Genomic DNA, 24,969 nt, shown 5'->3' with positions numbered 1-24,969 from the left:
AGCCATAGGGTGTGACTCTGCAACATTTTCAGTATTGACAATCTTGTGCACTTCTTCCGGTAGGATCTGGTCTGGGGATTTTGGCCATCACTGTGGTTACAAAAGCACCTGTATCCCTCAGTGCCTTCCCCTCCATTCCATTGGTTTTTGGCAACTGTTGCTATTTCTCCGTACATGGAGGCCAGTGAGCCAAAGTTGCTATGCTCTCCCTACCCATGGACACTAAGGGGGTCTCTCTATACCCTTTGTGATCTCTAGGGGTAATCTCCCACCCCATCCCTACATTAGCCAACCCCTTAGACTGGTCACCAGTGGGTGCGTACTGCATATCCCATCTTTTGTCAAACAAATTACAGTCAAACACAACCCAGCCTTTAAAGGGTCAAACTTCTTCCTCAAGCATCCCCTTCCCATGGACTGGAATGTGGCTCTGGGATCCCACAATCCCAGTTTCTTTGGGACGATCTTTATTTTTATCTTTAGCCACTCTTTCCCCTGAAGAAGGACCTGACCACTTTTCTTCTAGTCACCTCCCAGGGACTTGTCTGGGACCTTGGTATGAATCCACACATCAGCTGTCTTGCCCAGTTCCCTGGTGCTAGATAGCTTTGAGTACATCAGATGCTGATGCAACTTCTCGGAGTGACAATCTGTCAAAATGTGCTCCTTAACAATCAAATTGTAGAGCCCTGCCTTCATATTCCAGCAGGATTTTGCTATCTCATTCTCCAATGTGAGTAGTCTGTCTCTAACAACTACTGGTACTAACTCCCATATTAGTGTTCCCCAGTACTGTGTACTCTCCTTTCTCATTTTGAGAACTCTCTCGTACGAGGCCAAGCCAACTGTCTATGTCATCCCCCTGGACATACCTAGGGACCATCCCTGTGGGCAGTCTGACATCAGGGGCACCCCTCTCAGCACCTCCAGTTCTACTCTGCTGACACTATCTTCTCTGGGCTCCAGGCCCATTCTGGCCCTTATCTCTTTCAGGGACATTCTTCTCTTAGTCAGAGCTATGGCTATCTACTCCAGGTCTAATGCTGCCAGGCTCTCTCGCAGGGACCTCTGGATGGCGATGGAGCCGGCTAGGCTGTTGGCTGTGGGACCATCCTTGGTCCAGTGAAACGGGGTAGGTTTCCATGCCCACTGGCACCATCCAGATACTGTTATCTTCCACAGCATATTCTTCCCCACTACCTTGGGGCAATTCCTTTTCCAGGTGTGGAGGTACCCTGTGGGCCTCCTCTCAAGCTCTAAGGGCCTTGACCCCCATGTTGATCTTCATGTCCCTACAAAAGGCCCTCATATCATCTCTTCTTTCTTGAATGAGGACAGGTTAGCCATATCAAGGTCTAAAGCTCCATGTTTCAGTGCTGAAAAAGCTGCTTCTGTAATTTTTCAAAAATCTTTTGAAGCTTTTTTTAAACTTTGGAACTTGCAGGAAACTTTGCCACAACTTTCTCAAACTTTTCTCAAAGTTTTAGCAATCCCTTTGGAAACAAATCCTTCGGAGTCAACGCTACTCGACAACTGCTTTGGAGGTAGAAAAAAAGTTTTTCTAGATGTCCACATTGGCAGATTCTGAGTGGTTCAAGACTTCAACAACTGTATGCTACTGCTAAACACAAGTTCTGTATCCCACCACTAGGCACAATTGTGAGGAAATGGGGTGTATTATATGTTGCGGTTGTGCAACCTCACTGTGTAATACAGGCTATCAACACCTTTTAGAGCTGTTAAATCTACCAAAGGCTCATACATGCTATGGTCATCTCCTACTATTTCTCTAAAATTGCTACCACTAAAAACTCATCCTGTGAAATATTTGCTATAGTTAAACGCTTTTTGCAACTGGCTGTTAACAACAACTCTATTAATCCTTCACAGGAACTCTGTTTTAATGTCTCTTTCTTCTTTCAAGAGAAGATCACTAAAATTTAATCTGGCTTCTGTGCTCAAACATCTTTGGCCTCTTTGCCTTGCCTGAACACTTCCTCAGTCTGTTGCTCGTTATTAGCAGACTTTTCACCTACAGCTGTTGAGGATATCCATTACTTGCTTGCCTCTGGCAAGTCAGGACCTCCTCTTGTCTAATTCTCACCCTGCGTTGGCATCAGCCATTACATGCACTGCACACTGAGCTGTGGAATCTGGACCACACCTTTGCTATGGTTTCTCGTTTTTGGAAGCACACCCTTATAATACCCCTTCTGAGGAGGCCTACAACTGACTTTAGTGTCCTTAGGAATTCCTGTCCTATTTTCCCCCACGTTAACAAATAACTAACCCATTACTTAAAATCTAATTCTCTTCTTGACTCTGCCCACCAGCTTCAGGCCATCTTATAACACTGAAACTATATTGTTGATGGAGTAGCGTCTTCTCAGCCTGGGTACCCACCATAAAATATCACAAGATACTACAGCCCAGGTTCTGAAAGGTGTCACACAATGCAGCGCTGCACTCAAAGAGGCTGCGCTACGGTGCGTGAAAAGTGAAAGAGCAGGAGTGCACCATATTCAGAGATATGGCACTCCCCTCCCATCTTCCTAGAGCCGACGCTGATTTCAGATGTGTTGTGCAAGGCACACACCTTAGCGCCATAGTGCTAGGGTGCGTGTCTGTGTCTACCATAGGTTTTGTACAAGAAGGGTAGCCTTCCTGGACTAAATACTATGGCTAAACCTCCTACTTTGTATGTGTGCTGTACAGCATGCATGCAAAGTAGGAAAAGAAAGGAGAAATGAAATCATTTCTCCTTTTAATGCCTACTTCCCAACGGCGTTCATTTTTTAAACTAAACCCTGTCTACTAATGTTTGTAGAAAGCGTTTAGCATCAAAAAGCATGGGTAAGGTTCCATAGTAACACCCATGTAACGCTTCTTGACGCAAAATAATGCAAAGCAGCATTTTTCATTGCGTTGCGTTACTTTTTCATACAAACCAACGCTAATACCAATTAGGGTTGGTTTGTTAATTCCCAAATAAGTTTAGCGTCGGATTAGCATTACAACAGTAAAGCTAAATTGATGCTAAACTTTTCTAAATCTGGGCCTACATCTCCCCTGTTATTCAAAAAATGACAATGTTTTACAAATCAACAAATGTATATACTGTTATTCAAAAAATTACAATGTTTTACAAATCAACAAATGTCTATATATCTATATATATATATATATCCAACAGCAACTCCTCCAGTACATCAAAGTACAAGCCACACCGATCCAGATTACGGGAGTATTCTTTTATTTCGGGCGAAAACAAAGACGCGTTTCGAGCAGACAAGCTCTTGGTCACATGACCATGGTCCCGGCTCACATGATTATATGCTTTTTTTATCTAATGAAAATAAAGAGCAGACTCTGGATTACAGCATCATCCAGAGACCACGAAAGTTGCAAAATACTTTTTCATATAATAGGAGTGCAATAATGTGGATAAAATTAGGACATTGACTTACTCACATCAACTGTAGTGTTTTAACTGTGAAAACAGTGAGAACAAACTGTGCATGATATTGGGTATAGCTCCCTAAAGTCTCTCGAGTAGAATGTCTACATAGACTTAGTGCCCTTGGAACAAAAGATAATAGAGGAATATCATAACAGTTGATATCAATGCGTCTCTCTATGTGCTATATTTACATTGCATGAACAATATAGAGATATCGAGGTTCATGAGTCAACATAATTATGGTTATAGTACGCTGGCAGTATTAATGAATCACTCAGAACAAAGTAAATGTTTGAAAATAAAAGAGTCAGTCTCTGCGCTCAATCACTAAATGTCACCTACCCAGGCGATTGAAAAAATGGGAATATATTATATTATATATATATATATATATATATATATATATATATATATATATATATATATCACGCTGCAAAGTTCCTGGGGGTCTACCCACCCAGTAAAGAACGACAGCACTCCCGGGTAGAGTCCTCAAGTTGTTTATTTAGTGCTCGGACTCTGGACATGCAGACGCGTTTCAGGGCTAAGCCTTCATCAATGTGTGTACACAGGAGTGCTGTTGTTCTTTACTGGGTGGGTAGATCCCAGGAACTTTGCAGCTTGATATTATGGACGGGAACACCCCCGTCGGACGAGCACCCGCTCGAGAGTGCGACCAGCTGGTGTTTCAGTGAACGGTAATATACATATATATATATATATATATATAGATATATATATATACATACACACACACACAATCAGTTTTGTTCAGTCAAATTTCTTGGCGCTTTAATTATTCGACCTGATCTTGTTACTGAACACTGTGAGAGACTGTCAGAGATTTTCGAAAACGAAGAATTAACTTCAGTCACTGGGATTTCAGGTTCAGTGTTTATTTCACTATCTTGATCAGAACACCGATGAATCAAATGTATGCAAGCGTACAGCACAGTTTAGAGTTGACACACAGCATCTTGGGTGTTTTCCAGATATGCCTGATCTTTTGTTCAAGTGAACTCTGTTTACAGTCTCCTTAAGTAGCATGACTGCCAGCAGAAGCAGTCAATAACGCAAAGTACCTGCCTTCACCAGTGTAGTTAGGACACAACAAAGCACAAGCCAGGTAAAGGGCAACACTGACCATTATTAACTTGTTCCGAGGCCAATAATGCTGTTAGCGCATGAATCTATTAGCACTGACACTCTATCCCTTCTTGTCTCTCCAAGAAGTTATTAGTCGATAAGAACGAGCTGTGGCTGAATCCCCTGCTTGTACTTGGGTCTTGCTTCAAAGCGACCCCATTGAATGGCCCACTCAACAGTCCAGTTAATGATCTTATTATTTGTTCATAGAACCACATGCAGCACTGGACTGGGCAACAGGGTAATGCATTGTAAGTGGGAGGAGTGCCTAACAGGAATCAGCTTTTCCCAACTGACTCCCTGGATGTTATGGCAATATTGTCTTTGTATGCGTAAATAGAAGTTCTTCACACATGTATAAAAAAATGCAGCTCTTGTATGGTGTGTAAAACATTTTTTTCTCTCTTCTCTCAGGAATGATGCCTAAAAGTGACGATCCAGCAAATCTTTGGACTCTATATCGCCTCACCGATTTGAATGAACAGAAAGGAGGAGGTTCTTGGGACCAGAGAATGCAGCCAATGATGCAACCAATGCAGAGACCCCACTACATGGACCAGCAGCACTGCCAGCAGAACTCGCGCATGGTGAACTCTCCAGCATACATGATTTCGGAAGATCAGAAGAGAAGAATGGCGGCTCCACCTTACATCCTGGTTGGTTCTAACGTGCAAGAAGCACATGATTGGAAAGCGATCCCTGGACATGCTGTTCTTTCGAAAAACGACCTTAACCCACAGAGAAGGTATGCTGCCATACCTGTGCCAGTTGCCATGACTCCAGATGGCTGCCAGCAACGAATGGTCTCTCCCAACCCAAGTCCAGCTCATGAAATGAATGCTCAAGGAAATCCAATGTATTACTCTGTTGCAGTCCCGATGGATGAAAGTCAAAGAATGGCTGCCGCTCAGTCCTACGCTCATGTTGGCCAAGAGCAGAGACCACCTATGGCTTCATATCCTAACACTCCTACTTTGGCCGTAGCATCTGCAGCATCTAGGCGACCATCGGCTTCTGCAGTGTGCGATCCGCGAACTGCACGCCAAGGTATGTTTATTCAATCTCAGTTTCTGATTGCAGTTGCGACGGCTGCATCAAGGCAAACATCACTTGTTGATATTTGTGAACAACGAAGGATTTCAAATGCCTATTGCTGTTTTCTGCATATGCTGTAGAGCTGTAGAATTAAAATGCCTCTGGAGAAAAGCAGAATAATCTTCAGTCAGATGTGATTATGTTGAGCCATAATGACCATCATGCAATGGTTAGTATTTAACTCCGTATTGGCGGTCACCCTAGTTGCTGTGACTTTGAGGCTGTTTTCAATGCGGGTTAAATTAAAGCAAAATCATACACATTACTTTACTGTAGGTACCGGATACATGCACTACTTTGCAACTATAAGTTTAGGTTACAGGTGTAAGAAAGTGGACTTCCTCTCCTAAAATGGATATCCGAGCATGCCTGTACATGCCAATGTGGAAGTATCTGCTTGCTTTCCTTCTGAGTAAGGTGCAAGATAAGGGAGGAAAAGAGTACGACCATGCAAAATCTTAGGGGGAGATTTCCAAAAACGTCACGCAGCGCAGCCGCAGAGAGGCTACGCTGCGTTGCGCGACAGAGAGGGAGAAGGAGAGCACCATATCTTCAGAGATATGGCTCTGTCCTCCCCTTTCCCTTGCACCTGCGCTGATTTCAGCTGCCATGCGCCATGCACACACCTTAGCGTCATAGCACTAGGGTTTGTGCATTAGTCTAGCATAGGTTTTGTACAGGAAGGATACCCTTCCTGTACAAAATACGATGCCCAGACACAATGCAAAGTTTTTCCCACTTTGTATGCATGCTGCACAGTGCAGCACGCATGCAAAGTTGGAAAAGGAAGAAGAAATGAAAGCATAATTGAAAAGGGCGCAGTTTTCTCACTCTAAACCCAATCTACTTAATTTAGTAAATTGGATTTAGCATGAGAAACCCCGGGTGGTTACATGGCAACGCCCTTCGCATTACTTTTCTGTGATTTCCAGCCCTAAACAAGTTTAGAGCTGGAAAGTAAATAGGGGAAAGAAAGATTTTGAGCTGATTTGCGTCAATTTTGTGACGCAAACAGCACAAAATCTTAGTACATTTCTTACCCTGAAGACAGTCGTAAATCTATACTGTCTGGTGTGTGTGTGTGTGTTTTAGAGGTTGTGAGCATGGAAGGGATTACCTAAATTCGATATGACTGCAGGGAAAGGTTTATCCACTGTAGAAATTGTTTCTTTGCGGATGAAAATTAAAAGAATACAGGACAAATGAGCTGTTCTGCTAGCCCCTACAACCAAGGACTAATTCGCCAAACCTTGTGGTAGCTAGAAACATGTAAGCTTGGAAAACTATTGAACATAAGGTTACACAGATTTAAATTTGCACTTTTAGATTTAAATTTGTTTTTGTGAACCAGGTCCTAAGTGCTGTGGTTATTTTGAAGTGGCTTATAAAATAGTTTGCTCCAAATTTCAACAGTAAGAGTTCCAAACCTGTTGCACTTCAAGCCAGGGTTTTACTTGCACCTATTCCTCCAGGTATTTACCTGTAGAACTTTACACAGCTTAAACACTGTGTTAAGGGGAACACTGTTCACTAACATGGAGGATAAGACGGGTCCAGGTCCATACTCACTATATTGCGATAGGACGCTGGAAATACGTGCAAAACCTGCCTATAGCAATACTGCAACTATGAGGTAACAGTACTTCCCCCTGTCATTTTTGCCCCCAATATACCGCAACACTCAGAATGAGATGGAAAATGTTGATTTCTTGCACTACCTGAGCTCCTTCAGACTACAGCATTTCAAGAATTGGGTAGGCCAAGAGTGAGGCAGAAACTCAGGGCCTCATTTATGAAAAGTGTTGCATCTCTGGAGAAAAACAGCGATGCAACACTTTTCATTATGACATCCTTTTGACACCATAGATGCGCCGTATTTATACTACAGTGCTCCATGTCGCTAGATTGAACAGATACGTCAGGAATCCTGACTAATCTGGTGGCGCAGTAATGAAGCATTGCTGGAGTGGGTGGGAAAACTGTTGTAACTCCGCAATGTATCATTACATATGGGTGAGTCCCATGTAAAAGGCCCTGCCTCACTCCTTACGCCTGCTTGAAGCCGGCATAAGGATTGTGATGGAGTCAAGTTGTAGGAAAGGCACAGTGAAATCTCATAGAATTCACTGCGCCACTTCTAGGAGGCTTTTTTTATGTGGGAATGTCCACCCTGTCTACATTATACCTGATGCAGGTATAATGCAGCACAGGGCTTTACAAAGTGACGCATCTGCCTAGATGCGTCACTTTGTAAATAGGGCCCAGTGTGGCACATTGTTTATGCCGCTGCAGCGTCACAAGGGACGCAACAGCAGCACAAGCCCTCATAAATAAGGGCCTCAATGTATCCACTAGACACATCTTTTAAATCATGACACCATATTTGTTTCTGTTGGTGCTGAGGGAAGCCCGAGTAAAAGAGAGGCAACATCCAATGTATGACCTCAAGTGTTGTTTTCACACACTTTCAAGACTGGATTCTGTCTTCCATGGGCGATGAACTACTCATAATAGTATGCCTAACTCTGCTGCATTCAAAAATTTGAGAAATGCCATCACCTTTTGGTATGGATGACTACTTCAGAATCTATTGTAGAAATACAAATGCAGATGATGATTATGTGGCTTTCTCTGCATCTGGCTGCACCCTTTCCTTCCTTCCATTTGCACCTCCCCAATGCTTCTTTATTTTCAAAAGATTCATGTCATATGAAAGTACTTCACGGCTGCTGCACTCTTATTCTTGATCTGTAACCTAGTGGTTCAGCCCGTTTTTGGAGAGAACTGTGGCGTTGTTCAACATCAGCACAACACTCTGTAGTGGCACTGCAGTTCGGCTTCCAGCCATGCACATCTGTGGCCTGTTTCTAAACATGACCTTCGTCCACACCTTCTTTAGAGGAGACTCTGTGGGCATCTTCGCTTTTCATGCTGAGACCACTGCTTTCAAAATATCCATTCCTGAAGCTAAGAACACTACTGTGTGTCAGAAAGAAGACATATTGGAGTCACCCAGTACGTTTGCTTGGCAAAGGCATTTTGAGCCAGGTGCAAGGCAACATGACTAATGGCAGAGCATTTTCCAGGCGATCCAGGGGGCCAGTTTCAGCAGCCCATGTGCCAAGACTAGTTTTTAATTGGGAGAAATAATTCCTTTGGAAAATTAGAACTGGGCAAGTAGCTCACCCCTGATATAATCTGTTAAGTATCAGAAGGGGACCCATACTACAACTGCTTTGGACTTGTCTGAATCAGATCCAATTCTATACAATAGAATACACAATAATCAAGCTGTGATCAACGTCCATTGGTGACCAACATTTCAGATTACGAGCCATGCAAATGTAAGGATCACATACCACCAATTTCAGTTCCAGTTTTTTTTTTATTGAGATAGGGAGCTTTTTGAAGGTATTTGGCTAAGTCCCAACCTCTTCTCTGAGAAAATTAAAAAAACATACAGAAGATGGTGACTCTTTTTAAACTATGAATAATGGTTCTGCATATGATGGCACCTTCATCAGTATAGTTCCTTTTCCCTCCACATGCAGTGTTGTTCGGTCAATTGAATACTAATTAACTCCCTCTTCATTATCAACTGTGATCTCCAGTACTGTAAATTAGAGACCTCAACATCTTCAACCCCTCCAATTGAGCCTTCATTTGTATCCTCGGTTCCCCTTTTCTCTTCCTGTTCCTCCCAAGTGATTGAGGAAGGGCAGAGACCCAAGGTGATATTGAGAAGTAAATCTAGGTGAACAACCTCAGGCTGACTCTAGGCTCCCCTTGGAAATATTTGGTTGTTTGCAGGTTGGGAGTAGATTTCCGATAGGAAAACAGGTCCAAACCTCTGCTGCCAGTCATCAATCAATGGCTACTTGAAAAATGTAGCTTTTTGTTGGGTGTGTAGGCTCTCTCAGCCAGAAGAGTCACATCTACAGTATTTAACCACTCTTTCAGAGCATAGTCACAACTCTATTTATAACCGCTCTCTCAAAGAAGAGAGATGGACCAATATTTAACTTTACTTTCAGGGGATATATTAGCCTAAAAAGAGGATTACAAAATTCAAGGTTGGATTCCAAATGAATTTAATTGCGGGTTTATATAGCGCTAGGAATCGACTCCCGGAGGAGTATCTCCACGCTTCGACCGCTGGGGAACCCGTCCTGGCTCACCCTGAGAGATGGTCCCTGATGGGTATCTCTAAGGTGCGACCAAGCATCCCCGGCGGTCTGGGGGCCGTTGTGAAGATGAGGCAAGCTGATGCCCAGAGTTGCAGAGTGTGGTTTCTGACTAGAGTAGGCACCGAGGCGAGAATTATCAAGTCCACTGACCCTGGTCCACGACCCTGCCGCGTCGGGAATTGAACCCTGGTCCCGGGCCGTTCTCTGCTTACGGGTCTGCCGCCTCTAACCAGTGAGCCACACTTCTCCATCCAATGAAGCCTAGTACAAGCTCTTAACCACATAATTTCAAGATGTTGTCATGCCACATCAAATACAAAAGTGAGTTCACCACCATTTAGTGTCCTGGGGCTTGTTCGTGGTGATTCTAGTCTTCAAAATGAAAGGCTGTGGCATGCAGCAGGGCTACACTTCAGTTTTTTTACATCTCTTTCTGAGACGACATTCACTCTTCCTGTTTCTCCATATCCATAGCCTCTGATATGTAGGATAGCCACATTGCAGTGTTTTTTGTCCCTCCTCTAACGAGGGTTCAGATTTGAGATCTGAATAATTAACAGTCTGTGCAACAGAGTAAGATTTCTGTCAAACTCTAATTGTTCTGTCACAGAAGTGAGTTAATGTAATTTTTCAATAGAGCAAATTTTATATAAATGCTGTCATAGAGCACAGAAAATACTTTAAAACAAGTATAGGTCATGTATCATTTTCCATTTTGTGTTTATGTACCAAAGTCTATTAAAAAAAAAAAAACTTCCAAATTCTCAGCTATTTACAAAGAGACATTAATAGCCTGATCCCACGTATCCCTTTCAAATAGGTGGAGACATCAGTTGATAAAGTCCTGATGAATACCTCCTAAGTTGTCCCCGAGCTAGTGCTCTCTTTGGACACTAAGCAGACTGTACCAAAATAGTGGATTATGTCATTCTAGAATATCAAGCCTTGGACAGACCAAAGTTGGCACGTGGTACACTGCAGGATAGATGAGGTGCTATAGCATTGGAACTTGAGGGTCTTCAGAACTCATCTTCCTACAATATTTTTATTTTATTTTATTGGTATTTGGGATTAGTACATAATCAATATTTTGAAATGAGCAGAAAAGGCCCACAGTCCTTGATTAAACCAAAGTATCTGACTCTTAGTAGGCCAAGTCCTAATACGTTTACTCACCCTTGTATAGCCATTGAGTACTTCTCGTATCTATGTTCCTTAGGTGAGGTATCTCCTACCAAGCGCTTAGCAGTACTGTTGTGTTAGACACATCTTATGTGGGGTTTGCATAAATACTCCTATATTTTATCATTGATGGACCAAATCAAAAGCTTTTTCAGAATTAAGCAAGTCCACAGCCCGATCCACTTCTATCTACACTCATCCAACCATTTCACAAACCTCCCCTCAAGCACCTTGTGTGGTTTAGTGAAAGGTATGTTGCAATTGTGTCCTCAACTAGCCCCCTTTAAGCAGTGTGCACTAATGCATTCAGACCCAGCTTCCATGTTTGTATCAGTGAATGGCTTTACATTGCTTTACATAATGTCTGCCCTCACTCCCAAACGTTGTGAAAGCAATCCATATCAACTATCGTATAACCCAGTCTGAGACTTTTCAGTGCATGTATAGGAAGAATGAGTAAGATGTATCATGTATCATTCATTATGTTTTGTCTTGTGGTTTTGACCTCAGCAGACTACCAGGGTGGTGAGTAAATCCGCCCCCATTACTAAGAGTCAAAAAGCACTCTTTAATAAACCCGGGTCCTGACAAAAGCCTCTAGAGGATCCATGAGGCTGAAACTTGTTGACCAACACTAGTGCGATAGACCACTAACTGGGTCTATACACACACAACTGCATTTTAATTTCCCACATCACAACGTTTTCAATAAAACACTTGTGAGAAGTGATGTAGGGAATTTTACTTCACTTAGTCAGAGCACGAGCACACCCTCTTTTCATTCCTGGCCACTACTGGCAAACCAGTTGGTCTTCCTTCATGCGGGGGTCAGCATATTGACAAAGAAAAGACCCTATGATCGTCGGGGGAAACATGGCGGCAGTAGGCTAACTGCCGTAGTGCTCCGCTCCAGCCGCACGTGAGTGCCGAAGCGCTTACCTTGCTTGTTCCGTCTACGAGTGGGCAGACGTCCTCGCCTTCACAGCGGCTCCCGTCTCGGGTGCCGTTTTTATTTTTTTCTCCACTTTTCCGACCTTCGGACTGGGTCACGGTTTTGCTTTTGTCGGGGGTTGCTCTCCGATTACGGATTCAGGCTACTGCTTTCGGCTCGGTGTGCCACGGCCACGGCCCCAGCAAGGAAGGAGCAGAGACGAAGGCGGAAGACGCCGGGACCCGGAAACGTTCAGACAAAGCACGGGAGCGGCGGGAGCCCGCGCTGCTACACTGGGGTCAGGCCGCCCTGGAGCTCCGCAGGGCTAGGCATGTTCGGAGTCTCCAACATGGCTCCATTACTAGCACCGGTACATTGGGTGAGAGGGATCTTGCCTCTAACTCCGGCGCCTTCTCTTCTGCATCAGAATTCGATCAGCTGGGAGAAGAGAAATCTGGATATGAGGTAAAAGGGAAACATGCTGGAAAAAAGGGAGGGTGTAAAGTGATTTCTGCCGAGGTCCCTCCAAATTCATTGAAAACAATCAGTATTTACAAGGGGAAATTAACTCAAACCAAAGATAAAAATTTAAATAAAGGTTTAGGGAGGGCAAAGTGTCCTCGTAAGAAAAAAGGCAAAAGAGCAGAGGCACTTTCACCAGAGAAAGTGGCAAGTGGTTTAGAAAGTAGCACAGAAAAAGCACTAGACTCTCAAGAGGTGTCTCCAGAGGTGTCGGTTTCTGATTCTGGGGGGGTCTCCCATGTTTCTACTTGTCTATCCTCTAGTTTGAATCCAGGAAAAGCCTCTTCATACCTTTCATTTGAAGTAAAGCCCAAGAGGGGAAGAAAGTGTACCAAAGCGATTAAACCCCCTACAGCTTCTTTCTCTAAAATCACCCCCTCTTTACGTTCATATTTCAAGGTGATTCCGCAAGTATTGGAGATTGGTCAAGAGTGTGCACCGGGAGAATTTTTTCCTACACAACCACAGCCTGAGAATAGCAAAATGGCGTTGATAGCACAAAGCCAGGAGCCACGTCTGGAGCTAGATCTGTTGCAGGAGTTCTCAAATGTCCCTGTGGTGGAGACACAGGATTTTTGTGCTGACACTAACATTCATCTGCATTCAGACGCGGGGTTTGTAGAGGGGCATACAGCTTCACCAATTCATGAAATAAACGCTACAGCTGCAGCTGCAGGTTTGACTCATACTTCGGCTTTATCCCCTCTCTTCCCGCCTATCTCTTCTCAAAGCGAAACTCGGGTTGAAGATCAGGTAACCAAAAAAATGGAAGCGGAGAGCATTAGTAGGAAGAGTAAAGAGTCATCAGAGTCAACAGACGGATCTCTACTATCGAAGTCTTTTTTTACCCCCCGTTTCAGCTGAGGCTGCAATGTTCACTACTAATGAGGAGAACGAGGCCTCAGACTCCAGTACTATTCCTATCTCCGTAGCTACGATACAGCTGATGTTTGCAGCACTATCAGCTGAGATTAAGCGAGGTTTTGAGGAATCCGCTTCCAATCAAAGAGAAATAAGAGCTTTCTGCGAGTCCCTTGATGAAGATTGTTGGCCTCTCAGCAAGAACTCAATCGTTAGAGGAAACGGTGGGGCAGATATCTATGCGTGCCGAAAGTGTTCAGGATGACATCTCGAAATTGAGGAGAGAGGATACTGCTTTATCAGAAAGATTGGAGACTGTGGAAAACAATGCTAGGCGTTGTAATATCCGAATCTTAAATGTACCGGAGGGAAGTGAAGGAACAGATATTAAAAACTACACTATCTCGTTGCTAAAAGAATCTCTTAACCTTCAAGTTTCAAATGAAGATCTTGCAACGGATATTCAGCGTATCCACAGGGATCCATTTAGGCGCAACCCACAAAGAACCAAGCCTAGGAAAATCCTGGTAAATTTTCACACTTACACCCTGAAAGAACAAATCTTGAACCTAGCATTAAAACAGAAATCACTACCAGGCAAAGGATTCAACTATCAGATACGTTCTGATTTGTCCAGATTTACCCCTTGACAAACAATGGGAGTTGGGCAAAAGGATGGATGCTTTCCGTAGTCTGGGTGCTACAGTGCAGATGGGCTTCCCTGCTTCCCTCAAAATTATGCATGACAACAGAATGTATAACATTCGATCAGTACAGGCTGCAGATGAGTTGCTATTGTCTTTGGGAGGCAGAAAGTAGAGGGAAAAGAACAAAAAAAAAACCAGAGTTTATAGGGCTAGTAAGGTCATATTAGTTCACTTGCTAACTCACTAAAGATAAAAAACAAAATAAGTATATAAAATAACATAGAAATAACACAAGGTATAAAGATTGAAAAGAAAATAAAAGAAAAGAAAAAACTTTTTTTTTTTTTTTAGATAAACAAGATAATATAATAACACAGAGGAAAAAGAAAAAAAAATGGGGGTTAATGAAAAGGAACACAACATTTTTTGTTTTTGGAGGTACTCACAGGTGGGGCTCGGGAGGAGTCGGGGCACTTACTTCCGGTAACTCCGGATAGTGAGTACAAGGGTTTCCCATGGGAGGGAGGGAGGTTTGGGAGGGCACAGGGGGGTGGAGGGGAGGGGTGAAAAAACAATAAAATACCTATCTTTAAGAGCGCTCCAAACATCAATATTATTTTTTATGGATTCTAACTCCAAGAGGCAGATAATTAGCAGTTTATATAATGGGGCGGTATTTCCCATAATTGCCTATTCCCAGGGTTATGACGAAGCTTAACATTTTTTCCTGGAATGTTAATGGTCTCCGAACCAAACCCCGTGCAAATAAAATTCTCCAGTATTTGCGGGATGTTGAGGCGGACATTATCATATTGCAGGAGACACATCTTGTCGACAGAGAAATGCTCGAGCTTGTCAAGAAAAATAGATGGTTGGACACTTCTGTTTCTACCTCCCAATCGCTGAACATAAGGGGTGTCACTATCCTCTTCAAAAAATCCATCTCCATAAGAATTACTCAGCAAAAGGTCGACTCTGGCGGCAGGTGGGTTATTGTGGCGGTCGTGATAGGAGGTGAAGCACTAACACTAGCCGGATACTATGGGCCGAACAGGGACGACCCTTCTGCGTTAGAATCCTTATTCTTACATCTGCTGCAATTTCTAGAGCCTGTCATTATTACCGGTGACTTTAATATTGTACTTAATCCCATGTTGGATAAGTCTCCGACAAGTAGACAACAGCCCCTTTCTAAGTCTAGAAACTGTTTACTGGGTTGTATGAACCAATATGGTTATATAGATATCTGGAGACTAAGGGAGGGGCAGAGAAAGGGATTTTCTTTCAGGAATCTTAAATACCGGCATAGGTCAAGAATAGATTTTATCTTAACTAGCCGTAAGATGGCTAACTCAGTCAAAAATGTAGATTACCTCCCTTCGCATCTTTCTGATCATTCAGCCATGAAGATGGAACTCGAGTGGGGAGGCAAACCCCCTAGGAGGACGTGGTCTTTTGATCGGTCCCTCCTTACCTCACTGGAAGATATAGAGCAAATACAATTAGAAGCAAAAGCTTTCTTTGAAATAAACGCTGGTTCAGCAGCTCTGGGTGTTATTTGGGATGCCTTTAAGTGCACGTTAAGAGGGATCATAAAGAATAAGATCGTATACCGAAGAAAGCTGTACCTGGAAGAGGTGGCTACCATTGAGGAGAATATTAAAGTTACTCAGGTGGATATCGAAAATAACAGTAATGACAGCAATCAAGATCTTTCGCTGAAACACGCTAAAATGACAGAATTGAAGAATGCTTTAACATCAGTTTTAGATAAAAGAACCATGCAGAGATGGGAGGCGAGCAAACTAGCTCACTTCCAATATGGGGAGGGGGCTGGAAGGCTCCTGGCCTGGAAAGTAAAATCGGATCGAGCGCAAAATCATATTGATTCAGTGACAACTGATCACGGCACATTCACAAATGATGATGACATTAGAGAAGTTTTTAAAGATTTCTTCCAAACAATATATCAGGAAGACCTGAATGTCACCTCGGAAGACGCAGCCAATTGGTTAAAAGATCAATCTTTACCATCTTTGTCTGATGAACAGAGTAACCTCTTAGATAGGGATATAACGAAGGAAGAGGTAGAACAGGCCATTCAGGGAGCCAAGGGAGGAAAGGCTGCAGGAACTGACGGTCTACCATCAGAAATCTATAAAAACATGTTATCGGTGGTGTCCCCGGTTATGGTGGAACTGTTTAATAAGATCTTGAGGGAGGGAGAGGCACCCCCAGCATCCTGGGGTAGCACCTCGATAACACTAATCCCGAAGCCTGGTAAGCCCTTATCTGACTGTGGTTCGTATCGGCCTATTTCAATTCTAAATGCCGACTATAAAATCCTGGCGGCAATACTGGCTAAAAGGCTTGGTCAGGTAGCTCCAGATATACTAAATCCCAACCAAAAAGGTTTTGTAAAAGGGAGGCAGTTGTTCGAGCTTACATATGACTTGGTGGGAGCTATAGATCTAGAGGGAGACTCTGCCCCTTTCGGTTCTCACCTTGGACGCCACCAAGGCCTTCGACAGGGTAAATTGGCAGTACCTGTCGGAGGCCTTGTTGGGGTTCAACGTGGGAATTAAATTTCGTAGAGCAGTAAAACTTGTATGGAAACCCCTCGGCTTCTATTTTGATTAATGGAGGTTTGTCCGAACCATTCAGGGTAACGAGGGGAACGAGACAGGGTTGCCCCTTGTCACCTTTACTATTTGACCTATACATAGAGCTGTTCGCACAAAAACTGAGAGAGAACCAACAAATTATACCATTTGTCTTCTGCGATTGGACCAAAAAAGTGGCTCTCTATGCAGATGACATTATGATTTTCACTCCAGATATAAATACAGCGTTTCCGTTGATTATAGATCTTGCCTTGGAGTTTGGAAAAGTGTCGGGATACGAGGTGAATGCCTCGAAAACAGAGTCAATGTCTTGGAATATTGACCCAAACACACATAGTGCGACATCAAGAGTTAACTTGAGATATCTGGGGGTAGTCATAGATAATAATATAGACACAATAGCAGCCCTAAATTTTGCAAAAGTGGCAGCACAGTGCCGAAAATTGATGAGATCATGGGCTCATCTCCCTCTTACTATCTTGGGGAAGGTAAATTTGGTTAAGATGTCCATACTGCCTAAGATCACATTTTTATTTAACTCAATACCATTGTACTTTGATCCTAAATTAATCACAAAACTGCAGAGTGAGATATCTTCCTTTATATGGAATAATAGGAATCCAAGAATAGCGTGGAAAAAGATAAGGCGTCGGAGGGAGAAGGGCGGGCTGGCAGGCCCAGACCTTCAGGCTTACGCATGGGCATTTCAGCTGACGCATGCACGCATGCTCTTCAAAACACCAGCTGATTCAGGCTTGGGCCTTATGTTTTCTACTTTACTGAGATGTGAGGGAGTTGGGCAAGCTAGTTTCCTTTTTAAGTTTGGAGATCCCAAATACTTTAAAAAGATAAAGCTGAAGATACTACAGGGGATGGCCAATACATGGTACAGAGTGAGATACTCGATAAATCTAGGATACTTTTCAAGCAAAGCTCCTATATGGGACCTACCTGCACCTTTCTGTGTTCTATTCCATTCTGGCGGCCCGCAGGGAAATTTGTAGACACTGGAAGGACGCTTTGCCACCTACCTTCTATGAATGGCATTCTTCAATTCTCCAGATCACGAAACTCGATTTGGCAAGGGGAGGATATCGGTCGAAAAGAGCCTTCTGGAAGTTGTTGGAGAGGCCATGTTGATGCCTGGGTTTTTTTTTTTTTTCCCCCCAGGTCCGATGATTAATGCTGACATGGCTCACCTTCCGGCTCCGCCACAGTTGTGTCGTTGCTTAAAAGGGCCTCGATGTTTCGGGCACTATGGTCTAACAGAGTTGCCCGCATGTTAGAATCTCAAGGTCAGCCAGCTGATACTGAAGGGGTTTTTGTCCATCATCCCTCCAACGCTATCCCCGCCAGCTGAAGCTGAGTTAGTACAGAGGCACGGCCTGATTTTCTGCTTTGTGGCAGTTTTCTGTCTTGACAGTTTGGAGCCAATGAAAGCAAATGAGGAAAAAATAAATAAAAAATAAATAAAGAAAAGACCCTATGATCATGCTGTTACGGTACACCGAGGCGGAGAACCAAGATATATCGCCGTTTTGCCTGTGTACTATATGAAGGTTTTTTAAGACGGTTCTCACACGAACAAAGACCCTGGTTATACAGGACAAGTGGTCCATTCCCCCCCCCCCCTCTTTTGATTTTTGTACATCAGCACACTGTCACTTTGACCTTAGACCTCTACCTCAGTCCCCCCCAAGACTACCTCAACGACCCCCCACATCTAAGATCAAACCCCAGCAGGAAACAGGGTGCTATCTACAAGGTGATCATTCGGAGCGACCTGAGGCATTGAACACAAAACTGTGTTAACATCTCTTACAAGCGATTCAGTGCTCACAAGGATTCATACCCCATGTCCATGACCAAATCCTGACGAGTGTATGGTGTCTTCTACGGTGACATTACATTACATTCTTGAGACATTACACATACAACGGTGTTAACATATCTCACAAGTGACTGTGCTTGTAGCAAAGATATTACACGATGCATAAGGACTTATTGTGCATATTACCATATTAATGTATCTTATGATTGGTAACGCTGTAAAGCGCTCCGATACCCTCGGGTCTGGCTAGTGCTATATAAAACCCTTAAATAAATTCTCCTTGGAAATGTTTCCCATTCTATCTTGACTGGACACTTCCATACAGGGGCATGAAGCGGCCAATTACTCATTTCATTCATTAGTCTTTAACTTCACTTAGTACCACTAACCTCAACAGTAGTTGTACATGGACAGTAACCCCCTTACGGGTATTCTCTCAACAGAAGAACATCTAGGAATGCATCTTCCACAGAACTGGAGGACAGGGTGTGTCTCACCATGGGAATTCCTCTATATCCCAAACTTTTTGTCTCAAATGATCCCAGGTAACAGTCAGATGAGGACCCTGTCTGTTCATCACCTGGCGGAATGCAAACAGTACCGGGACTTTTCATAGACTTTCCCATCCAGTTTCAAACTGAGCACACAGCGAAGACTGAACCTCTGATATTGTTGCAAAAGACCTTGACAAAACATGCATCTAAAGTAATCTACAGATGCTGAGCTAGCCTTTTAAAAATCCTCGCTTAGAGTTGCTAGGCATGAGAGTGATGCTTAATATGTCTGGGGCTAAGCGGCCTACACATTTAAGGTTAATAGGGGCAAACAAAACGGTGTTGGCTAAAGCATTACATTAGCTGTCACAGTAATACTAACGGTACTACATTAGTGTTGGTTCAGCAGCACATTCACCTCATTCCAAAATGCCTAAATTCTGAACAGTGAGGTTACTGAGCTCGGACTTCCACTCCCACTTGAAGTTACCATAGTTAAGATTTCTACTGCACCTCATATGAGGAAGCCAAGATGCTTACTCTCTAACAATTCTCAACACCCGTCAACTGACTCAGAGCTAAAGATGTTTATATAAAATGTGTTATTCTGAAACCAGAATCAACATGTCTTTCCACACCTGGACAGCTGACTGTTGTTTAGGCTTTGTGAAGGAACCAAAGTTCACAACAGCAGCTACAATTCAGCAGTTTGGTATTGGGCCTGTCTCTGAACAGAGAAAGTTATAAGTTGGACGGTCTTCAGTTCAAGGCTTTTCCATCCAAAGAGCGTGGAAAACAGAGTGTTAGCCACCCTCCGCATGAAGAGAGGCTCTTGGCTTCAGATTGTACAAATACTTCCTCAGACACATGACTTAATGCCTTCTACCAGTTCCATACTACTTTCTTCCCACTAAAAAGATAGAACTAGATAAGAAATGGAGACAGATAGATGGCATCTGGAATTATAAAGTCATAACCAAATAAACACTGAAGGAAGCACTGTTCTGGTAGTGTAATTAGGTGGATTTTACCGTTGGGTCTGTCGTTCAAAGAGCCCAACCTTAGTTCCATGGCTTTCAAGGACCAAGAGCTCTGGTCCTTGAAAGACAAGCCGTTGCATATCGGTATCCTGGAGCTATTAGCTATCTGCCTTGAACTGCAGGCCTTATCACCTTCCTTCAAACGAGCTTCAATTCTGGTGAAAGCTGAAACTATTAAATAGGGAAGCAAGGGGACACCAAAACCCCTTGTGTATATAGCATAAAGCGCAACTCCAGCAATGGGCAAATTACATCAAAGTTGCTTCCTACTGGGGAAATAGAACACATGGTTGAACTCAGTTCCCTAAACCACAAACTTCTCCAGCCACCTGAACTTGTTAACAATGAAAACCTCTGGCGTACCCCCCTTCAACCAGAGAAAACAAAAGCATGCCAGCAGGTAATTTTGATGAGCTGACTTTAGATGTTTGCTTCTCTTCTGTTTCTGCCGATCCCCATTGTGCTTGGCAAAATGAAGAAAGAACCATACGATTGCTTCAGATTTGTTATGGTGTTACTGGCACTCTTTATATGTAGCAGCTATCGAAGTCCTGCTATTGGACCATCCGTTTTTTCTTACCAATGCAAGAGATCATGTGTTGCCTTAACATCACTTGTTTCTGAATTTGAATATCTCCATACCCTCGAGTGCTGACACTAAGAAAGTCCATCTAACTGCAGGAATATTCAAGCGGGCACCAGACCTATATGTACTACCAAAAAATAAGTTTTACCTCTTGCGCAGTTGTCAAAGGTTACATCCATTATCCTTGCAACCACATCAGCTGTTCTCTTCCAGGGGATCCTCATCAATAGTCATAAGCACTGAATATTCACGCCCACGTGCGGGGACCCCGGAAACAATATAAAATTATATATGTAAATCACATATAAATAGCTCCCCATATGTGTACGCACATATATCATTTTTTCTCACACCAATGCAGCCCCAAAACTGAGGCTAAACAATGTAATTACTCATACATGCACTGAAATTAGCAAGGAAATAAACACGTTAGATCAACTAGCCCTTGAACTTTGTGTTTTATTTCATAAATCCTGAGAATTGCTAATAAATAGACATTGTTAGCCACAGGCTGCATTGAACAGCAACAGCATAGAAAATGAAAGCATTTTCAACAAAACCTGGCACCATGCCTTTAAGGCAGCCATGACCCCTGGCTTCCTATCATGCCTCAGGGGTGACAGTTAGGTCAGTTGGTCTTTCCGGCTCCTTCTGTCAGGACCCTGGTTTAACAGCTCCTACCTTTTTTGAAATTCTGTCAAAAAATGTTGGTGATGGGGGCGTGGCTTGACCGGCGATGTGAGCAGACGTGCTCTTGCGGAGCTCCTGCCGCCGCTGGCCTTTTCATCAGCTATTAAGGCGGATTTTGTGGCACCCGGACCCACCCCGCGACACCCCAGTGTCCTGGCAGGCTGTGGGTGAGATTGCGAGGACAACGACTCCGGAGGGGCGCCTGGAGAGACCCGTGGTGCGAGCAGACGGCTTGACACAGACGGGGCCTGTCTGCCCGCCATTTTGAGACTCCGGGGAGGCGACCTGCGACTGGCTATAGACGGACGCTGTATGCGTTGGCCTGCTGACACCCTCCCTGCCCGTCCATCGAGGTGAGGCTGCCGGAATTCCTACCTGCGGTCGCGCCGGAGGGGAGGAGTACTTTGGTTGCTCCCTCCGAGCGCCTTCCACGTCTGGTGCGATCGGCGCCCCCCCCTCCCGAGGCTGCGAGGCGGAGGCTCAGGGCTTGCTGTCCGGGCCCGGACCTGCCCACGGGTGCTCCTGATCCCGCTCCCCCGCCGCTCTCTGAGGTGGGAGGGCAGTGCTGCGACGGAGGTCTGCGACGGAGGTCCGGACGGCGCTGCGGCGTGGGCGGTGCCCCCGGGGCACGTCTTGGAGTGGACGGAGCCCGCCATGTTTCTGGCCTGCGCAGGGGCGCGTTAACGGAGCAGCGGTGCGGCGGCCTTCTTCGACAGGAGAGCGGAGTCCGAGGGCTGCTGCTGGTGGTGCCGTCCTGTGACGGTCTTCTCCCCCTGCGGCCCCCTGCAGTCTCCCCTGGGCATTGCCGGCGGGGGCTGAAAAGAGGCAGTGCACGGGGCCCTGAAGTATAGAGAGCCCGATTCCTTGCTGGAGCGACACATTGGGGACGAGGACTGCCCCCACAGCGCTGACCCTGGACTGGAGGGCTGAGGCGGAAGGATCGCCCTACGCCGGTGTGTTCGGCTGTAAGGTACTGTTGCCTGGCGGATCCCGGTCTGCCTGTCTCGCTGCGGTGGGAGTGCTGGGGGCCTGCTGTCGCAGGGGTCGAGTGTGCGGAGTCTTGGGCCCTTGAGTGCCTGGAGTGGGGCCTGACCCTCAGGACTTCCCGCCTGTGTTCCTCCCCTTCCCTCCTGGCCTTGCTCACACACACTACTTCGGGCGGAGACCCCGAACCGGCCTGAGCCGCCCTCCCCTGGCCTAAGCGGACGATGACGCGCACGAACAGGGGCACCAGGGCAGACCCAGCGACGACCCCCAAGGATAACCCGGTGACAGCCATGTGGGGCAAAGCGGAGGCACCGGCGGCTGGTGAGGGCCCGTCCAGAGGGCCGGCGGACTCCCCACCGGTCACGCAGGCGTTCATGGCCGCCTTTATGACTGACCTCAAGGCTGAGATCGGCTCCCTGAGAACGGAGGTACATTCATGTGTCACAGAGCTCATGAGGGAGGTCACGGAGCTTGGGGATCGCGTGGATAGCTTGGAGAGGACCATGGACACGCGCACCGAAGACCAAGAACACTTGTGGCAGCGCTTGACGGCCCTTGAGGAGCAGAACATCGAGCTCCAGATCAAGCAGGAAGACTTAGAGAACCGTCGTCGGCGCAACAACCTCCGTATTCGCGGCGTGCCACTTGGTGAAGAAGGGAAGGACGTGATGGACTTCGTTGCGCAACTCCTCCACGAGGTGCGAGGTGATGAGGACGTGTCGCCTCCCACTCTTGACCGGGCGCATCGGGTGGCGGCCCCTGCAGGGAGGACGGGCCTTCTACCGGACATTCTCACTCGGGTGCATTTCTTTGTAGAGAAGGAAGAGATCTGGAAGCGCGCACGAGACAAGCCGGATCTACAATACAAGGGCCATAAGATCCAAATTTTCCAAGACTTGGCGCCCAATACCCTGAAGCGGCGACGTGCTTTCCGCCCAGTGACGGAGAAGTTGCGGAGCATGAACATCCCGTACCAATGGGGCCATCCCTTCGCGCTTATTTTTCAATGGGAGGGTAGGCGCAAAGCCTTGCGATCCTACAACGAGGCGGCGCGGCTCCTCAACATCGCGGGCTCTCCCCCGGAGAGTCCCTCTAGGCATCCATCCTGCAAGAGAACACCGACTGGACCGGATTGGACCACGGTGCCGCGAAGACGGCGCGCGCCTCCTGCTGACGCACCCACGACCAGCCAAGCTCGGCAAGATGTCATAGCCCACATTAGAGCTCTGGAGGAAGCGGAGACCGACCCTGAGGAGCGCTCACCTGAGGGGCGTCCTCCTACGCCGTGAGGATGGCGTCACACTTGCTGCATTCCTTTTGAGGTACTGTTCCCACGCACTCCCCCAGCGGACTGGGGTTGTCGGATGATGGGGTGGGTTGTTTGGGCTCCTGATCCCTCTGTGCTGGGCCTGGGTGGGTGGGGGCTCCATACCTCCTAGTGCTTCCAGCCAGCCATGTCCCTCTGGAACTGTCCCCTGGGGAGTGACATCCCGAAGGACATTCGAAGCCGAGGGTGTAGGATGTCCTATTCCGGGGACAGTGAACTTTGGCCCTGTTGGCCGCAACTTTATGATTCATGCCTTCAGCCTCACCGGCGGCCGAATGTTTGGTTTTTGTACTTGATTTTTTCTCTCCTCCTCTTTCTCTCTTTTCTTCCTTCCTTTGCCTTCTGTGTGGGACCGGGGAGGGTGGGTGTGGTAGCGGATGGGGTCGGGAGGGGTGGGACTTCTGACTGGGGCATACGGCTGATGAGTGATTTGATGAGGATGGCTTTGCTTGCGCATCCTAGGGCTCCCTGCCATGGCGAGTACTGTGACTAGACCCCTTAAGATTTTATCCCTCAATGTTAAGGACCTTAATTCGCCCAATAAGCGCAAGCAGATATGGCATTATTTCCTGCGACATGACCCGGATATCATTTTCTTGCAATAGACCCACCTTCTTCAGGCTGATACTGGGCGCATGGCACATCCTAGATACCCCCTCCAATACTGGGCGGTGGCGGACACGAAAACGGCAGGGGTGGCAATTTTGTGCAAGGCTGGCATCAGGCGAGGTAAGGATAGGCTCTTCCGGGGTGGTGATGGCCGTTTCCTCCAGGTGACGGTTGAGGTAGGTCTTCGCAGTCTTACGCTGTGCAATGTGTATGCCCCTAATCTGGCGCAGGATCGCTTCCTCCGAGACCTTTTGCGAGACCAGGTCCTTCGGGGTGGGCCCTCTATTGTCCTCGGGGGAGATTTTAACTTGGTGTGGTGTCCTACGATGGACCGGAGTGCGGGCTCCTTTCATGGGGCAGGGCGATGTCTCTGGCGCTTCGCAAACAGATCGGCGACTTAGGCTTATTCAACGCCTGGCGATACTTCTCTCCGGATAAAAGGGAATACTCTTTTTATTCGAGTGCTCACCGCTCTTATTGTCGCATTGATCATGTCTTCATATCCCATGACCTGCTTCACGATGTGGTGGATGCGGGGATGTCGGACATATCCATCTCGGATCATGCGCATGTGGAGCTGCTTCTCAGGGACCCGCGGGACGGTCCTCCCAGAGAACGGAAATGGCATTTACCTCCGCACCTCCTTAAAGATGCAGCGTCGGTTGAGGACATTCGCACAGCCATTACCTCCTATTTTGAGTTCAACGACCTGCCGGAGACGCCTTTTCCGGTGGTATGGGACGCCTTTAA

At 45.8% G+C, this 24,969-nt stretch overlaps 1 protein-coding gene across 1 annotated transcript in view; it reads left to right on the top strand.

The window, feature by feature from the left end:
• The window catches only part of CABYR (calcium binding tyrosine phosphorylation regulated), a 262,867-nt gene that overhangs the window by 211,204 nt on the left and 26,694 nt on the right, over nt 1–24,969 (top strand). Inside the window, exon 5 of the mRNA XM_078687416.1 lies at nt 5,021–5,653. Coding sequence (XP_078543542.1) covers nt 5,021–5,653 — 633 coding nt within the window. The remainder of the gene's footprint in view (nt 1–5,020; nt 5,654–24,969) is intronic.

Source organism: Lissotriton helveticus, chromosome 4_1 (genome assembly GCF_964261635.1).
Source record: "Lissotriton helveticus chromosome 4_1, aLisHel1.1, whole genome shotgun sequence".
NCBI lineage: Eukaryota > Metazoa > Chordata > Amphibia > Caudata > Salamandridae > Lissotriton > Lissotriton helveticus.
The sequence above is the reverse complement of the archived record's forward strand: the minus strand, read 5'-3'. Positions and strand labels throughout refer to the sequence as shown.